Below are 15,723 nucleotides of genomic sequence, written 5' to 3'. Positions count from 1 at the left end.
CCACACTGTGCAACCATAGAAATAATAGACAGATCTGTATCTTTTTCCGTTTTCTAAGCAACCTGAAAAATAAGGAAGATATGGTATAAGATATAGGATTGTTTGAAAGATCGGTATGTTTATTTCCAAGCAATCAAACAATGATAGTTTTAATGACAAGTGTCTCCAAAAGATGTTTACATTTCATCAAATGATGTATGCGCTGTTAATTTCAACTAGCTAGTGCATACAGTTACAAGTTCAAGTTTCAAGTATTATGTTTTGTTTTATTTGTCACATATAAGGTACATGTACATTATAGTGAAATGCTTGGTTCTGTATGACCCTCGTGAAATTGTGCTTCATACAGTAAAAAGTTAAAGAATAAAGACCAAACACTATACAGAATATACATTATACAAAAATGCAAGAACAAAATGCAAAAATGAGGTAGAAGAGGTAGTGAAAATCGTTTTGGAATAAGTAGATAAAATATGGTGTAATGTTTAAAAAGTGTTTAAATTGAATGTTGAAGGTGAATGTTTAAAGTGAGTGTGTGCATGTGGATGTTGTGTGCAATGAGTGTAGAAAAGATGAGTTGGTGTTACATAGAGTCCGCATTGAGCATCCTGACGGCCTGGGGGCGTGTACCACTTCCGCAACGCATTTGATTTCCGGGGTTGGCCTGATTGGCCGAGACGGCCACGTGACGCGCTACTGCTGGAGTTCACTTCGCCTTTCACATCGCTGCCGTTGGCGAAAGCAGGATGAGAGAGCGTAGATTTCGCTGTGTATCATTTAATCATTTATCATTTAACATTTGAAAGGCATACATTGTTGTCATACAGAAGTACAGAATACTTTTATCCAAAATGCTTCTTACTGTTACACTGTTAGAGACTGTGCTAGACAAATGAATGACTAATTCGGTCAGAAATAATGTAACTAATAACGTTAGTAAGCACTGCTTATATGCTTATTATGTCTGCGGGGTACAGTAAACGTTTCTCCCGGTACATTCTGAAGAGCATACCGCTGTATGTTGGAGAACCAGCGGTCTTCCGCTCCTCCTCACTCGAGTGAGAGCAAAGCCGTGCACAGCTCAGCCCTGTGTGAGACGCGAGCAGGAAGGAGGAGATGGGAGTCCTTCCAATCGGAATATGTTGTTTCTTTACACATATGTTGGATTATGAATGTCTTTATAGCTACAAATGAATGACTAATTCGGTCAGAAAGCAGTAACACAACAGTTGCAATGTTGTGTTACTGCTTCTCGGCATAAGCCCCAATAAGACCGTCACCAGAGCTCAGCGATGCCGCTCGCATGAGCATATTCTCCCCGCTGGTGATCGCAGCACGGAGGGTCGCGTACCAGCCTGGCAGCATAGTTATAAAGACATATTCATAATCCAACATATGTGTAAAGAAACAACATATTCCGATTGGAAGGACTCCCATCTCCTCCTTCCTGCTCGCGTCTCACACAGGGCTGAGCTTTGATTGATTGATTGATTGAAAACTTTATTAACAGATTGCAGAATGGGTACAATACAGTACAGCTCAATACACACAATTGTTAAGGGGATGCAGACCAGAGAAAGACTTTCGTCTTGTTTACACCAGGGTCCCCCATTTTCAATTCATCAGGACATATATGACATACATGACATACAGATAGTCAGTACTGCTACATCTATACATTTATGACATACCAGATTTGCAAATACAGTACTGTTTGTGATACAGAAGGAGTCAAGAAAAGGGAGTATATACATTTGACGTAGAAACTGTACATTGGAGGAGGTTGGGTGGGGGGGGTTGGGTACACTGGGATATTGACAACCATACTGGGTAATTTACATTGGAGGTGGGTGGGGCACATTGTATAAACAAGCAAAACTGTACATTGAGGGGGGGGGGGGGGGACTCTGTACAAACAAACAAAATTGTACATTGGACTATTGACAAGACCATACTAGGTAAATGACTGTACATTGGAGGGGGTTGGGTTAGGATATTTACAGGGGCCAGTGTTGCATTGCAGTCTCCCGTAGGTGTCTCTTGAGAGAGGTTTTGAAGGTGGGTAGTGATCCACATTCCTTTACAGCTTTGGGTAGGGCGTTCCACATTGATGTGGCATAATTGCGAAACGTGTTTAGTCCCTTATTTGAGCCGAATCTGGGTTTAACATGATTTGTGGAGCTCCCTCTGGTGTTGTGATCGTGGTATTCACTGACCTTTGGGAAGTATTTTGCCATGTACATGGGTACCTTGGTCGTGTAGTGTATCTTGTAGACCAGGCCCATTGCAAGTTGCTGTACTCTGTCATCTACTCTAAGCCATCCTAGGTTGTCAAAGTGGGCAGGGGTGAGGTGGGTTCTAGGAGTAAGGTCAAGCAGTAGTCTGACCAGTTTGTTTTGAGATGTTTGTAATTTTGTTTTTAGCGCCTTTGAGGTGCTTTGGTACCATGAGGTGCAAGCATAGTCGTAGTACCCCTGAATGAGTGCTCCTGCCAGAGTCTTCAGGGTATTCTTGTTTACCAGAGAGGAGATCCGGTACAAGAATCGAGTTCGTTGGTTGACTTTTTTTATTACATTGGATGCCATTTTGTCACAGGAGAGATTAGCCTCTAGGATGGAACCCAGGTAGGTAATTTCATCTTTCCTTGTGACAATATTGTCACCCACTGTAACTGAGAAGCCGTCGGTCTTGCTGAGTTTGTTATTTGAACCGAAGAGAATGGACTCTGTTTTGCCCATGTGTAATGATAGTTTGTTATCAGCGAGCCATATGCAGATTCTGCCTAGTTCAGAGCTGAGGGTTTTTTCAACCTGTAACTTGTTCTTGTCAGAGACCAGCAGGGCTGAGTCGTCCGCAAACAGGAACAAGTTGCAGTCACAAGCTGACGACATGTCATTTGCATAAATTAGGAACAGTAGCGGTCCTAGTATGCTTCCTTGTGGAACACCACAGCTCACTGTGAGAGGGGGGGATAGGGTACCGTTTACCTCCACCATCTGTTCCCTGCCCTCAAGGTAGGATTGCATCCAGCTCACTGATAGACTATCAAAACCAATTGCTTTTAGCTTGTCAATCAGAATGGAGTGATTGACCGTGTCAAAGGCCTTTTGTAGGTCCAGCATGACCATGCCGCAGTATTTGCCTGCGTCCACCTCTTGTTTGATGTGGTCATTCAAATAGAGAAGGCATGTGTCAGTGGAGTGGGATGTTCTGAAGCCAGATTGGAATTCGTAGATTAGATTTTTTTCCGCTAGGTACTTTTCGACCTGTTCGTAGACTATTTTTTCCATGACTTTCGAGATGGAGGTGAGAATAGAAACAGGGCGGTAGTTGCCTGGGTCTAATTTGCTGCCCTTTTTGTGCAGAGGGGTCACCCTCGCAATTTTGAAGTCCTTGGGGACGTGTCCCTGTTTTATGGAGAGGTATGGAGAGGCACGGCTTTGCTCTCACTCGAGTGAGGAGGAGCGGAAGACCGCTGGTTCTCCAACATACAGCGGTGTGCTCTTCAGAATGTACCGGGAGAAACGTTTACTGTACCCCGCAGACATAATAAGCATATAAGCAGTGCTTACTAACGTTATTAGTTACGTTATTTCTGACCGAATTAGTCATTCATTTGTCTAGCACAGTCTCTAACAGTGTAACAGTAAGAAGCATTTTGGATAAAAGTATTCTGTACTTCTGTATGACAACAATGTATGCCTTTCAAATGTTAAATGATAAATGATTAAATGATACACAGCGAAATCTACGCTCTCTCATCCTGCTTTCGCCAACGGCAGCGAAGTGAACTCCAGCAGTAGCGCGCTTGCCGCTGCCGCGGGGGCGTGCCACGCGCGTCACATGGCCGTCTCGGCCAATCAGGCCAACCCCGGAAATCAAATGCGTTGCGGAAGTGGTACACGCGGCCTGGGGATAGAAGACCCTCTACTACTTAACACTTTCAGTGCCGGCCATTAACATGGTAAAGCATGGTTAAATGCCAGCACCCACTTCAATGATAGTGTTGTGAACGCATAATCCCTGTCTTAAATTATGGCTATGTGTCTAATCTCCCCGTCGTTTATCAATGACTTGTTTGCAGTCAACATTGTCGAAACGGATTGTTTTTTAATCGCTTCATTTCCGTTTTATAGCATTTTGAAAAGCCCCCGTTTTCAAGGAAAATATAAAGATTCCGTGATAAAAGGCATTTACTGGAATATTCTGGCATACACAAACACGTTGTAATTTTTCGGCCTATTTATGAATCGTTTTAAAATAAACGCTAGATTATCGATAGTATATTTGTACTTATGCACGCTATAGAAGCGGGCTGAAAAATCGATTCTCTCATTTCCTCATCAGCGATCACAGCCACACACACACGCATAGGGCAAACGCTTATATCTCTGTGAAAATAGCTCTGATTATCCTAAGACTGGTAAAATAAATTCCTTACCTCAGATCAATGTTATCCAAAAAGATTATTCCAATTCCTGATCGCCATTCCAAATATCGATCACGCTTATTGATTACAGTGTTGGGTACTGTAAATACATAATCCACGCGTTTTCCGGGCCGGCAAGCACAATGGATTCTTCAGTTGGCCTTGACGGAAAAGTTAAATGAGGAGTACCACAGGGAGAGACGATAGGGGGCGGTATCTTCCCAATTGAGCTCAGAGAGAGTCTGCAACACTAGCGTGAGGCTCGATTGATGAAATATGAATTCAAATCGCCAATAAAAAAAGAAAACGACAATTGGCGGGCACTCAAAGGCCGGCCTGAACTAACGACAAAAAGCGTGGCTGGCATCCAAAGTGTTAAAGGGATAGTTCTGCTTAAAGGGACAGTTCTGATCTGTGGAACTCCAGCCTCATTTGCTTCTTCATACTAGCTCCGGCTATTTGGCCACAGACCAATGTAAAGTCGTTAGGGCCAAGTTCCTGTCTGTACAAGCGGACTGGAGGCAACTGACATCTACATCGTGTTTACTGTGAAGTAGATTTCGGTTGTCTTCAGTCAGCTTGTACAGACAGGAACATGACCCCATTCTCTTTGCATTGCTTTGTAGCTAAGTGGCTGGAGCTACAGTAGTATGAGGAACAGCAGGGATTGTGCTGAAATAGGACTCTTACCATCAACAACATCATTGGCAAGTAGCCGATGGAGCTAGGGTTCCAAAAATCTGAAATATCCCTTCAATTACAATCTCACACGGTGTGTGTGTGTGTGTGTGTTGTCCTCAGAGGCAGCAGGCAAATGTGCTAAAGGAGGAGCAGGAGGAGGAGGAGGAGGAGCAGCAGCAGCAGGAGGAGGAGAGGAGGAGGAGCTGGTTCCCTCCAGACTGGACATCAGGGTGGGCAAGATCATCAGTGTGGAGAAGGTAACGGCTTGTTGCTGAAGTTACTTGCAATGTAACTGTTAAAGGGGCAGTTCGCACCCCCAAAAAAACAACAACCATATTCCCCCCTCACCTGGAATGTGTTTCGGTGTGATTTTACTTAATTTTTTATTTTGGGTGAACTGCCTCTTTTAGCATCTACTTCTGTAAGATCATGTTTTTATAATAGAAGATCTGCCTTGAGGTGCATCACTCGTTGCACGTTTAAAAGAGAGATAGTGTTCAGAAAAGATAGTGTGATGCTAAATTTGTGATGCCAAATTTTGCCAAATGAATGCCAAATGAATGTCCATGTCATATGGATAGTAAAATTGTATTGTAATATATTATATTGTATTGTATCTTTCTGCATCGTGACATTGTTCCATCACTTCTCATTGGCTTCTGTCCTGCCAATCCCCCCAGCATCCAGATGCTGATTCGCTGTACCTAGAGAAGATAGACGTGGGAGAGGCGGAGCCGAGGACGGTAGTCAGCGGGCTGGTGGCCTACGTTTCCCTAGAGGACTTGCAGGACAGAATGGTGCTGTTGCTATGCAACCTGAAACCCCAGAAGATGAGAGGGATTGAGTCTCAAGCCATGTTGCTGTGTGCCTCTGTGTGAGTTTTCTTTTTTTTGTACACACACACACACACACACACACACACACACACACACACACACACACACTCACGCACACTCACACACTCTACCTGACTGATCATTCATCACTTTGATTCCCCCCCCCCCCCCTATTCGCCTGATTGGCTGGTTTCTAGCGAAGGGGAGCCCAGGAGGGTGGAGCCTCTTGACCCCCCAGAGGGGTCGTCACCAGGGGAACCGGTCTTTATGGAAGGATACGAGACGGGCAAACCAGACGACAAACTCAACCCTAAGAAGAAGGTGTGGGAGAAGCTACAGGTACGTCTCCGGCAAACCAGTACATTAACATCTGTAAAAAGTCTGATTTCTGCAACTATAATCACATTCATAATAAATAATCGGTGTATACATGCAGACAGGAACATATGTGTGGTGTGATGAGATAATATCATGTATTTATTTATATTTATATTTACTGCATATATATTAGGGGTGTAACGGTACACAAAAACCACGGTTCGGTACGTACCTCGGTTTTGAAGTCACGGTTCGGTACCGGTTTTCGCTACAGTGGGGGAAAGTTTGGCTTTCCATGTTCCACTCAGGGGTGATGTAGTGTGCAGTAACTAATTGTACTTGTAGGGTTGTCAACGAATATTCTATATTGAAATTAATAATCGACTTGTTAAAAGAAAAAAAAGCCCCTGGTGGCTGTCGTTAGTGGTTAACATACCGTTGTATTTGTTCGGTACACAGCCTTACTGAACCTAAGGTCCCGTACTGAAACGGTTCGGTACGGATACGTGTACCTTTACACCCCTAATATATATATATATATATATATGTCTGAATATAACTGCATATAATCCTTCTATATACCTACTTATACACCTGCATATAACCCATATAATGTATGATGTACAATAATGCTGTATATACCATATATATATATATTTATTCCCACTATATATATATCCACATCTGTCTGTACATACCTGCATATAATCCTTTTACATATCTGTAGATACTATATATCTGTACATATCTCTTACCTACTCTTACTAGTTATGTTGCTGGCCAGTATGACTTACTACCATAGTGTCTTTATACCTGTATCACTCTACATTAATATTACAACTCTGTACATACATCTGATTTAGCACTAATTAGTAGTACTAATTTATATACAGGTGCAGCTCGATAAATTAGAATATTGTGGATTTCAGTAATTCAATTCAAAAAGCGAAACTCTCGTAGATTATAGATTCATTACACACACAGTGAAATATTTCAAGCCTTTATTTGTTTTAATTTTGATGATTATGTCTTACAGCTCATGAAAGCCCAAACTTCTATATCACCAATAAAAAATTTAAAATAGATTTTTCTTTTGTATATAGAAATGTCAGCCTTCTGAAAAGTGTGTTCATGTATGTTCACTCAGTACTTGGTTGGGGCTCCTTTTGCACAAATGACAATACAGCTAAATATATAGACTTTTCCACGATATTCAAATTTATTGAGCTGCACCTGTATTTTATACCCAGGTTAATCACCTGTACATTGTATATTACTATTGCACTTTACTGTTACATTTGCACTCTGGTTGGATGCCAAACCTCTTTTCGTTGTATAATGACAACAATACATTTGAATGTAATCTAGTTGCTTTGTGTCTCCTCCTCCTAGGTGGACCTGAAGGTGTCACAGGGGTGTGTGGCCCAGTGGAAGGAGAAGCATTTGATGACCCGACTAGGACAGATCACATGTAAAACACTGAAAGGAGGCAACATCAGTTAAATACACACACCGCCCCTCTGTGGGGAGACCGCTCCCTACCAGCCGCTCCACAGCAAGAACGCACTCATCACCATGGTTACAGTAACTCTCCCGATCTTCATCGCCTTGATTCAGGAGTGAGATGGAGCGATGGGACATCGATGGCAGCGACTTGACTGGTTTAGGACTGATCTAAGTATAATACCGCTTGCTTTGGCTTGTACTTAAAGAAAAAAAAACATTTAATTCTGGCAACAGGTGATCGTTACCATCGTTACAGGAGCCATTGATGATACACACATGTATATTACTACTGTGATAATAGTGCCATATCTTCAGTTGGGCTCTAATTGTATTGTCATGGGACCCACTATCTGTTCACATTCTTCATTTCTTTTTTTTAACCAGGTTAAACCAGGTATGCAACTCACTCAAATCTGGACAATATAATGTATTACACGTCAAGAGTACAGAAATGTTGAAATAGCCTATTTTATTGTAAAACAGCTGAAAGTGAAGATAGTAGGAATGATCTCTTGAAGGTAGAAGGTTTACATACTTTTCTTGGTATGAAAATCCCACTGTGGTGTTAATGGTGCAGGTTGGGTCAGTGGCCAACTTGCCAGTAATAATCCACGACAATGGCTTCATTGGTGAGCTTGAGATCTTAAATGTATATAAAACTCATTCTGGCCTGTATTATGTATGTACATGGGGTGGTGGCATTGGTGTACAGAAATCAATATCTGGACTCGAGCCGTCTTTTGCGTCACGTGATCAATAGGGGTGGGACGATACATCGATCCAGATCGATATATCGATCTATTATCAATAATCAAATAGGATCGATGCAACGTAAAAAGATCGATTCATATTGCGATACTCTTATTTTGAAAATCCGGCGACGTCATCGCCCCGCGCCCAGTGTTGTGAAACTCCGTTTATCATCAACAGCACACAGCAGTAGCGTCTAGAGCGTCACTAGAGCAAGACTAGTGTGCCTATTCTGTGACCCAAAACATGTCCCTGCTGTTTTATTCCGCAACGGATCCAATGCATCTAACCTGCTTTGCAATCCTCGCCACTCCATTATGCCCACGTCGCGCTAAAGATCGAAGATATTGTTACGTTAGCGTAAGCTAACAAGCTAACCCAGAGCCATAGGCAGAGAGAAGTGGGGACTGGGAAGGAGGGTGCATTCTCGGGATAGCCCCACTAACAGGATCTGGCCGGTACTGCACCTTAATACAGCTCTGTGACAGTGAATAGGATATTAATATCGAGAAAAAAAAGAAAAACGAACCAAAAACAGTGAACAGGAGGTCTATTTGTATTAAAAACAATATTGTTTTTCATTTAAATGTCTGGAAGAGCTCAAAAATAAAAATGTCAAATGATATTTCCATTGCCTTTTTTTTTGTTGATTTAAATGTTACTGATTGTGTTAAATGGGCATATAATATCATCTCATATCGATCGCAGGCACCTGAATCGAATCGTATTGTATCGTATCGTGGCAGACTGTGTGATATTGGATAATATCGTATCGTTGTCCAAAGAATCGATATCGTATCGTGATGAAACTGGTGATTCCCACCCCTAGTGATCAATAACTGCATCATCTGTAAATGAAATAAACGCTGGTTTAATTCTGTGATCATGTCCTTAACTCCCCTCTCTTTTCCCTCTGGAGTTAAAGCTCCACAACTCCTCTCCTGTGAGATGAGGAGTATGTGAACAAGTGAATAGAGGCAGTGCTGCTGGATTTGTTGTGAGGGCTTTTCTGGAACAAGCATCGCTCTCACTGACCGCGTGTGTTTGACGGGTAGACTTTCGGGTTTTAAAGATGGTTGAAATCTCACAACCATCATGGGAGAAACCTTATTTTATAAATTAAATGTTTATAAATGTTTTTGTACATTTTGCATTTTAAGCGATATAAGTGACCCACCAAAGATGATGACCAGTCACCATAGCAACTGTTGGACATGAGTTGTGCAGAGGCATGTGAAACGATGAAAACAGGCATCTTATTTTCGTCACACCAGTGAAGAATGGATGCAAGGAAACTTAATTTTAATACTTTTATTTATAGAAGTAATAACTGTACATAATTCTTTTTTTTCTTCTTTTAAATCATCAAAATGTTAACTTTTTCATGACTTGCCATGGAGAGTCAAAATAATTCATAGACCCAATAACTTGGTGGGTTTTAGGGCATTTTGTGCAAAGAGTGACAAGCTAGACTTTTTACCAAAAAGGCTTCAGGGGGGAAAGTTGAATGTATGAAGAGGAAGATCACCGAGGGAGGAAGATTACAATTACATGTATTGAAAGGAAACTTGACCTCAGACTAAGTGTACTCCAGTGTATCAATCATCCAGGGCTGATCTTAATATCCTCAGCCCCAAAAGTGGTTATCAAAAAGAAAATACTCAATCATTGGAAACCTTTCACAAATATTCTATATTTGGTAAGGAAAAGTGACAAGACAATGCTCACAGTGAAAACCAAACATAAATAAATCTGGATGCCGGTAGTATAAAGGTCTTGCTGAAAACGTCATTTGACTGACCTCCGCGACGCCGTATGAAACGGAGTGTGTGGAGAAGCGGCTAACCTAAGTTTCTACAGTTGTTTTCACTTGACACTCGGGTCTAAAACTGAACAGCTTATCTATTGTAGCTTTACAAAGTGCTTTTTTTTCCTTTACAATGGACTGAAATTCTCTCTTGTTGTGATCGTGCACCATCCCTTTTTCTCAAAACGCTATCCTAGACCCGTCTATAAAAACAAAAAGCTGCATTTTAACAGATGCAAAGATTAATTTAGCCAATAAGCAAATAACGGCATGATAATCAGCTGGGTTTCTCATTTGAAGATGATGCTTGTGGTGTTTATACACCACTGTCCTTTTTGACTTAAACTGCATGAATCCAAATGATCTTGAGAATAATATATTACATTACAAAAGAAAAAAAAGGCTTTTTTTTTTTGATGAAAATGTTAACAGAAGATAGACTTTGCTAAATTGCTTTCCTCTCTGAGCTGCAGTGACCACTACTTAACTCAACCTCTAGGAGGCGCTCTCTCTCAAGCAAAAAAATATTTACAATATCCAGCTGCAATACACCATTTCATCCTGAGGGGCCTTAGTAATAGCAGGAAGAAACTAGTTTAGAAAAATACTCCAGGATAAAGCTTTCATAAGAAATTGGGACCAACACATTTTCTTTGCATAAAATATGAAGGAAGGCCATTATAGGCTAAGGCTTGTAGAGAAGACTTTGCACGCAAAACACTCAAAGATAGAAGAGTTAAATGTCTTTCAATGTTGTTTTTACTCCTCGTCTCCTGTTAGTTCTTTATTACTTGCTTGTAGTCCTTGCTTTGTCCCTCTGGCATGAAGCCAGTCCATACTCAGTCCGTGTAAATGTCTTTTTCAAAATAGCGTTTCAATTGTATCCGGTGTCACTGTTGTACCTAGAAGGCAAAAGACCAGAAGAGGTTAGAGGTGATGGTGTGAACAAGAATACAGTCACCCTGAAGACATAGGAGCGTTCAGTCCTTCAGCCTGAATTCACTTGGTGAGACATGAGCTTTAAGTTAAGGCACCCTAAAGAAGCACATGGTAGCGGATTTTACTACAGAAAGGCAAGTGAATATGTAGGGTTTGTGTTTGTGTGTGTTTGGGGGAGGATAGATACAGTATGTGTGATGTTAGTATGGAGAACAAGACAAGCCACTTCTAAGCAACGCTAAATTGCTTAGCCAGTCAAAATCATGGTAATGCTGGTATTTGCATTCTGCCTTTCCATGTCAAGATTAAGGCTTTATTGCTATTGATCTACTGTAGCACTGAATCAGCCTCTGGTGTTTGTGGGTTTACACACATTCAGCAATACATTAAAGAGCTGAAAGCGTCTGATGAAGTACAACATCCATCTCATGTCACTTTCTGAATCAAGGCCATTGCAGGTCAATGAATTTAAACAACTATGTGACTAGTTGACGCAATCACAACAAAAGCAATTAACCTATCTCAAAGGATAGATCGACTAGGTTACAGATAGCATTGATGCTCTTACTTGTTACTGTATTAGCTTCTTTTCCCGCCTCGGCCTTCGCAGAACAAGCGGGAAGCTTCTGTGAAGCGTTGCTACTTCCCTGGGCTGGTTTCTTGGCAACAGGTGGTGGAACCTTATCAGGCTTCACCCCACCGTTGGAGAAAGCAGTGGCCTTCGACGGGTCAGAAATCTGCATGAGCTCGGCTGCCAAACTTTGCTTAAGACTTGCCTGAGCTTCGGGGGAGGAAGTCGCAGGCGTTTCTATGACAACCTTTTTTGTGCTCCTTGAGAAGATAAAGCTGGCGGTAGAGGCCGGGGTCCTGTGCACGTCACCCCCCTCGGGTGACTTAGGGGGTAGAACTCCCGGTTCACTGATGCTGTTGTTGCTGGATGAGAAGGATGATCTCATGCCCAGGCGAGCTGGGAGGCTGTCTTTTGAAGCCATGGCCGCAGTTTTCATACGAATGGCCTCCTGTAAGCGCATGGAAGGGGCGTTCATTGTCACAGAAGACGTTTTCAGAGTTGGAGGTGGGGACTTTAATGACAGGGACTTGCGGATGGGCTTTTGTGGGACGTGCTGAGATCCTGCGGTTGAGATTGGGCAGTTCTCCTGAGCTGGAGAGCTGCCACTAGATGACTGGATGTCGTCCTCTGAAGGGTCTTTTATCTGATCTTCACCCACATTGACTGATCTCAGACGAACCATCTGGAGCAGGGAGGGGGTGACGAGGGGTATATTAGCGTCCTCTTTGGGAATGGATGCACTTTTGTGTCGGGACAGGAGCTCCTTGCTCCTGGTGTCTCGATTCGCCAGACAGGGCTGCCTTCTGAAATGCACACCAGGAGACTGATTCTCGGCGGGTAGAACAGGTGCTACTGGAGCGGGAATGGGAGGTGAAAGTGGGCCACTTAGGGGGGGCTCAGGGAGAGTAGGAGCTTCACTCTCCAGAGGGGGAGGCGGGGGAACACTGCTGGGGGGCAGGAGGGCAGAGTTTGTCAGTGGCGTATCTGCTGATGTCACGGACAGTGGAGGAGGGGCCTCGAATGGTGGAGGTGGAACACCCTCTGTTTGAGGTGGAACACCCTCTGGTTGAGGTGGAACACCCTCTGCTTGAGGTGGAACACCCTCTGGTGAAGGTGGAGCACCCTCTGGTTGAGGTGGAACACCCTCTGCTTGAGGTGGAACACCCTCTGGTGAAGGTGGAACACCCTCTGGTTGAGGTGGAACACCCTCTGGTGGAGGTGGAGCCCCCTCTGGTTGAGGTGGAACACCCTCTGGTGGAGGTGGAACACCCTCTGGTGAGGGTGAAACCTCCTGTAATGCCACGTCAGACATGTCTGGATCAGCGGCGCTAGACTCCGTACTCAGAATAACATCATCCGCTCTAGACTCTTCCGCCACGGTTTGAGCCACAGTGGAGGACAAATCTGCAGCGCCGGTCGCCTCCCCCACTGTCACATGGACCTCCTCTGGAGCTACAGCGGGCCTGTCTGTAACATCCAGCTCTGTGACACAACTGTCTACCACATCTGGCAGGCTGTCGGGCGTGAAGGGAGGAGGCGGAGGAGGGAAGTCCATTTCATCCGCTCCATCGAAGACCGAGTCCCCCTCTAAAGGGGGCGGGGGAGGTGGCCAGCAGGACTCCACGGCGGGAATCTCCTCCTCAACCCAGAGGATATCCTCAGATGGAGGGGTAGACACAGACGAGGGGGGCGTCTTTCTGGAGGGAGGAGGTGTAGGGTGGTAGGCGGGGGGAGGGGAAGGGGGTGGTGAGATCTTATTGACTCTTGGGAGGTCTACAGGGAGTGTCTGCACGGGTGGCTGTGGTTCGGTTGTGGTCGGTTCCCCGTCTGGGGCGTTTTCAGCGGTATCCTCGCACCCGTCTGTCTCCACCTCACACTTATCCACGAAGACCTTAACCTCAGTCTGCGACGAAGACTCCACGAGAGAATGGACTTCTGTTGTGACGCTGCCAAGCTGTGCCTGTTGGTGTTGTGCCTCCGCTGACTTCTCTGCCGATGCAGAGTCTTCTCTGTGTGATGTCAGCGTGGGTTTCCTCATCACCGGCGGGGGTTCTTTCTTTGGCATTGTCCCTTGGGTCTCTTTGTCTTTGACCACCTCTTCTCTCTGAACCTCCACACTTACTTCGTCCTGCTCCGGAACTGCCATACTTTCTTGTTCTGTACTCCGACTTTCCACGTTTTCAATCTCTTGACCGACGACACACTCGGGAACCATCTCTGACAATGTCTCCGGCTTGTCTTGCAAGGCTCTCTCTTTGCTCTCTAACAGCGGTAAGACAACCTTTTCTACCGTTGTCTCTTCCTCAACCAATCTCTGAGACTCGTCACTCGTTACAGTCTGTGCTCCTATCTTTTCTCCTGCGTCGTCCTTTAACTGCTCCACATTTTGCAGTTGGTTGGGTCTGTCGACATTAGGACACGGCCCACAGAGGAGCTCCACAGTGCGCCTGTTGTGAGCCCATGTTTCAGGAGGAGGTGGACAGGGCGCTTTGACCTTGGGAGGGGGTGGGATGTTGAACAGCTCTCTGGTCGCCGTCGAAGGCGATGGACAATAGTTCACCGGTGGAGATTCCTGTTGAGGTGGAGTAGTGCAATCGGCGGGGGTCTCTTGATTGACAGTTTCAGAAGTGGAAGATGACAGAGAGGTAAGAGAGGAGGAGGCGGAGGCTGCCGAGGAGGAGGCCCGAGAACCAGATCTCTCCGGTTTGACCGGTTTCTTCTTCTGCTTGATCGGAGAGGCGGGGGGGATCCCTTTGGGGGACAGGGTCGGGGTACCACTCTGGCTGGAGTAGCCGCTGGAAGGGGACATGGTTCTTTCAAATTGACCCGCCTCTGTGGGAGTTTTCTGTGGGGAAGAGCTGCTGGATTCTGATTGGGGCTCTTGTGATCCTCCGACCCCGCCAGAGGAGGCCTGCATGGGGCTGAGAGGACCAGAGGAGGCCGAACATCTGGAATCATCCAGTATGGTGGACTCAGTGGAGTTAGATACAGGTGCTGGAGGCTTGGTGACATCTGTAGCCACCAGGCTCGTCTCCTCCTTCAATGAACTATTATCTGTTGATGATTCCTCTCCAAACACAGAGTCTTTGATATCCACCAGTTCTTTGGCGTGCCCCCTTATCACCTTATTACTATGTAAAGAATTGGTTCTCCGTGGAGGTGCCGGGGGTTGCTTAGTTTTCACAATGGACATGCTGCGAGTAAAACACTGGCTATTCCTTTTACTCTCCTGTCCAAAACTGTTCATCTCCCCAGCACTGACTGACCCAGATATACCCGATCCAGGCCTCTGGCCATTACCATGACCTCCACCCTTAGAACTGGGGCCACTAGCCCAGCTTACTGAGCTCTGGAGGCTCACATGGTCCTGGTCCTCAACAGACTGCTTTGGTTGACTTTCATGCCCAGCAAGACTCGTTGTCTGTGGGTTGCTGACGTTTTTGCTCCCCTTAGAGGAGATGGCAGAGGCGCTTGAAATAATGGTCTCAGATGATTGGCTCCAGTTGGAGCCTGAAGCTGTTGTGGGCATTGCCACGGAGCTGTTGTCATAGCTGTCAGCGTGGGAACCGTCTCCGTCCGATCTCCTTGACGACGCAGGACTGGCCGACGAGTCCCCAGATGCCAAGCTGCTCTTGCTGACGGCGCGAACACTTCCGCCGTGGCTGCCGTTGCCCGCGCGGGTCCGAGCGCTGCTGCGGTCGATCTGAATGACGTCAACAGAGGCGGGCAGGACAGCGTTGGGGATGATCTTTGACAAATAGGTGGCCTGAGGGGAGATGGACATCACTGGACCCTGGAATACCAAGAGAATTAGAACAGTCAGGCGAGCTCAAAAGCCATAATGACCAAGTTCATACGGGCAAATAAAAAAACTAAATAGAAACAC

General features: G+C 44.9%; 2 protein-coding genes across 2 annotated transcripts in view; one reads left to right on the top strand and one right to left on the bottom strand.

Annotated features, from left to right (window-relative positions):
- yars1 (tyrosyl-tRNA synthetase 1) overlaps nucleotides 1-9,403 on the top strand; it is a 39,075-nt gene extending 29,672 nt beyond the window's left edge. The window contains exons 11-14 of the mRNA XM_084313581.1: nucleotides 5,231-5,367; nucleotides 5,791-5,984; nucleotides 6,144-6,285; nucleotides 7,657-9,403. Of these exons, the coding sequence (XP_084169707.1) occupies nucleotides 5,231-5,367; nucleotides 5,791-5,984; nucleotides 6,144-6,285; nucleotides 7,657-7,767 (584 nt within the window). The 3' untranslated portion in view covers nucleotides 7,768-9,403. The remainder of the gene's footprint in view (nucleotides 1-5,230; nucleotides 5,368-5,790; nucleotides 5,985-6,143; nucleotides 6,286-7,656) is intronic.
- Nucleotides 9,404-9,746: 343 nt separating this feature from the next.
- Nucleotides 9,747-15,723, bottom strand: part of nhsl3 (NHS like 3) — a 79,406-nt gene continuing 73,429 nt past the window's right edge. Inside the window, 2 exon segments of the mRNA XM_084313580.1 lie at nucleotides 9,747-11,229; nucleotides 11,835-15,630. Coding sequence (XP_084169706.1) covers nucleotides 11,189-11,229; nucleotides 11,835-15,630 — 3,837 coding nt within the window. The 3' untranslated portion in view covers nucleotides 9,747-11,188.

This window comes from Notolepis coatsorum, assembly GCF_963971535.1.
Source record: "Notolepis coatsorum genome assembly, chromosome: 4".
Taxonomy (NCBI): Eukaryota; Metazoa; Chordata; class Actinopteri; order Aulopiformes; family Paralepididae; genus Notolepis; species Notolepis coatsorum.
This window is presented reverse-complemented; position numbering and strand designations above follow the sequence as displayed.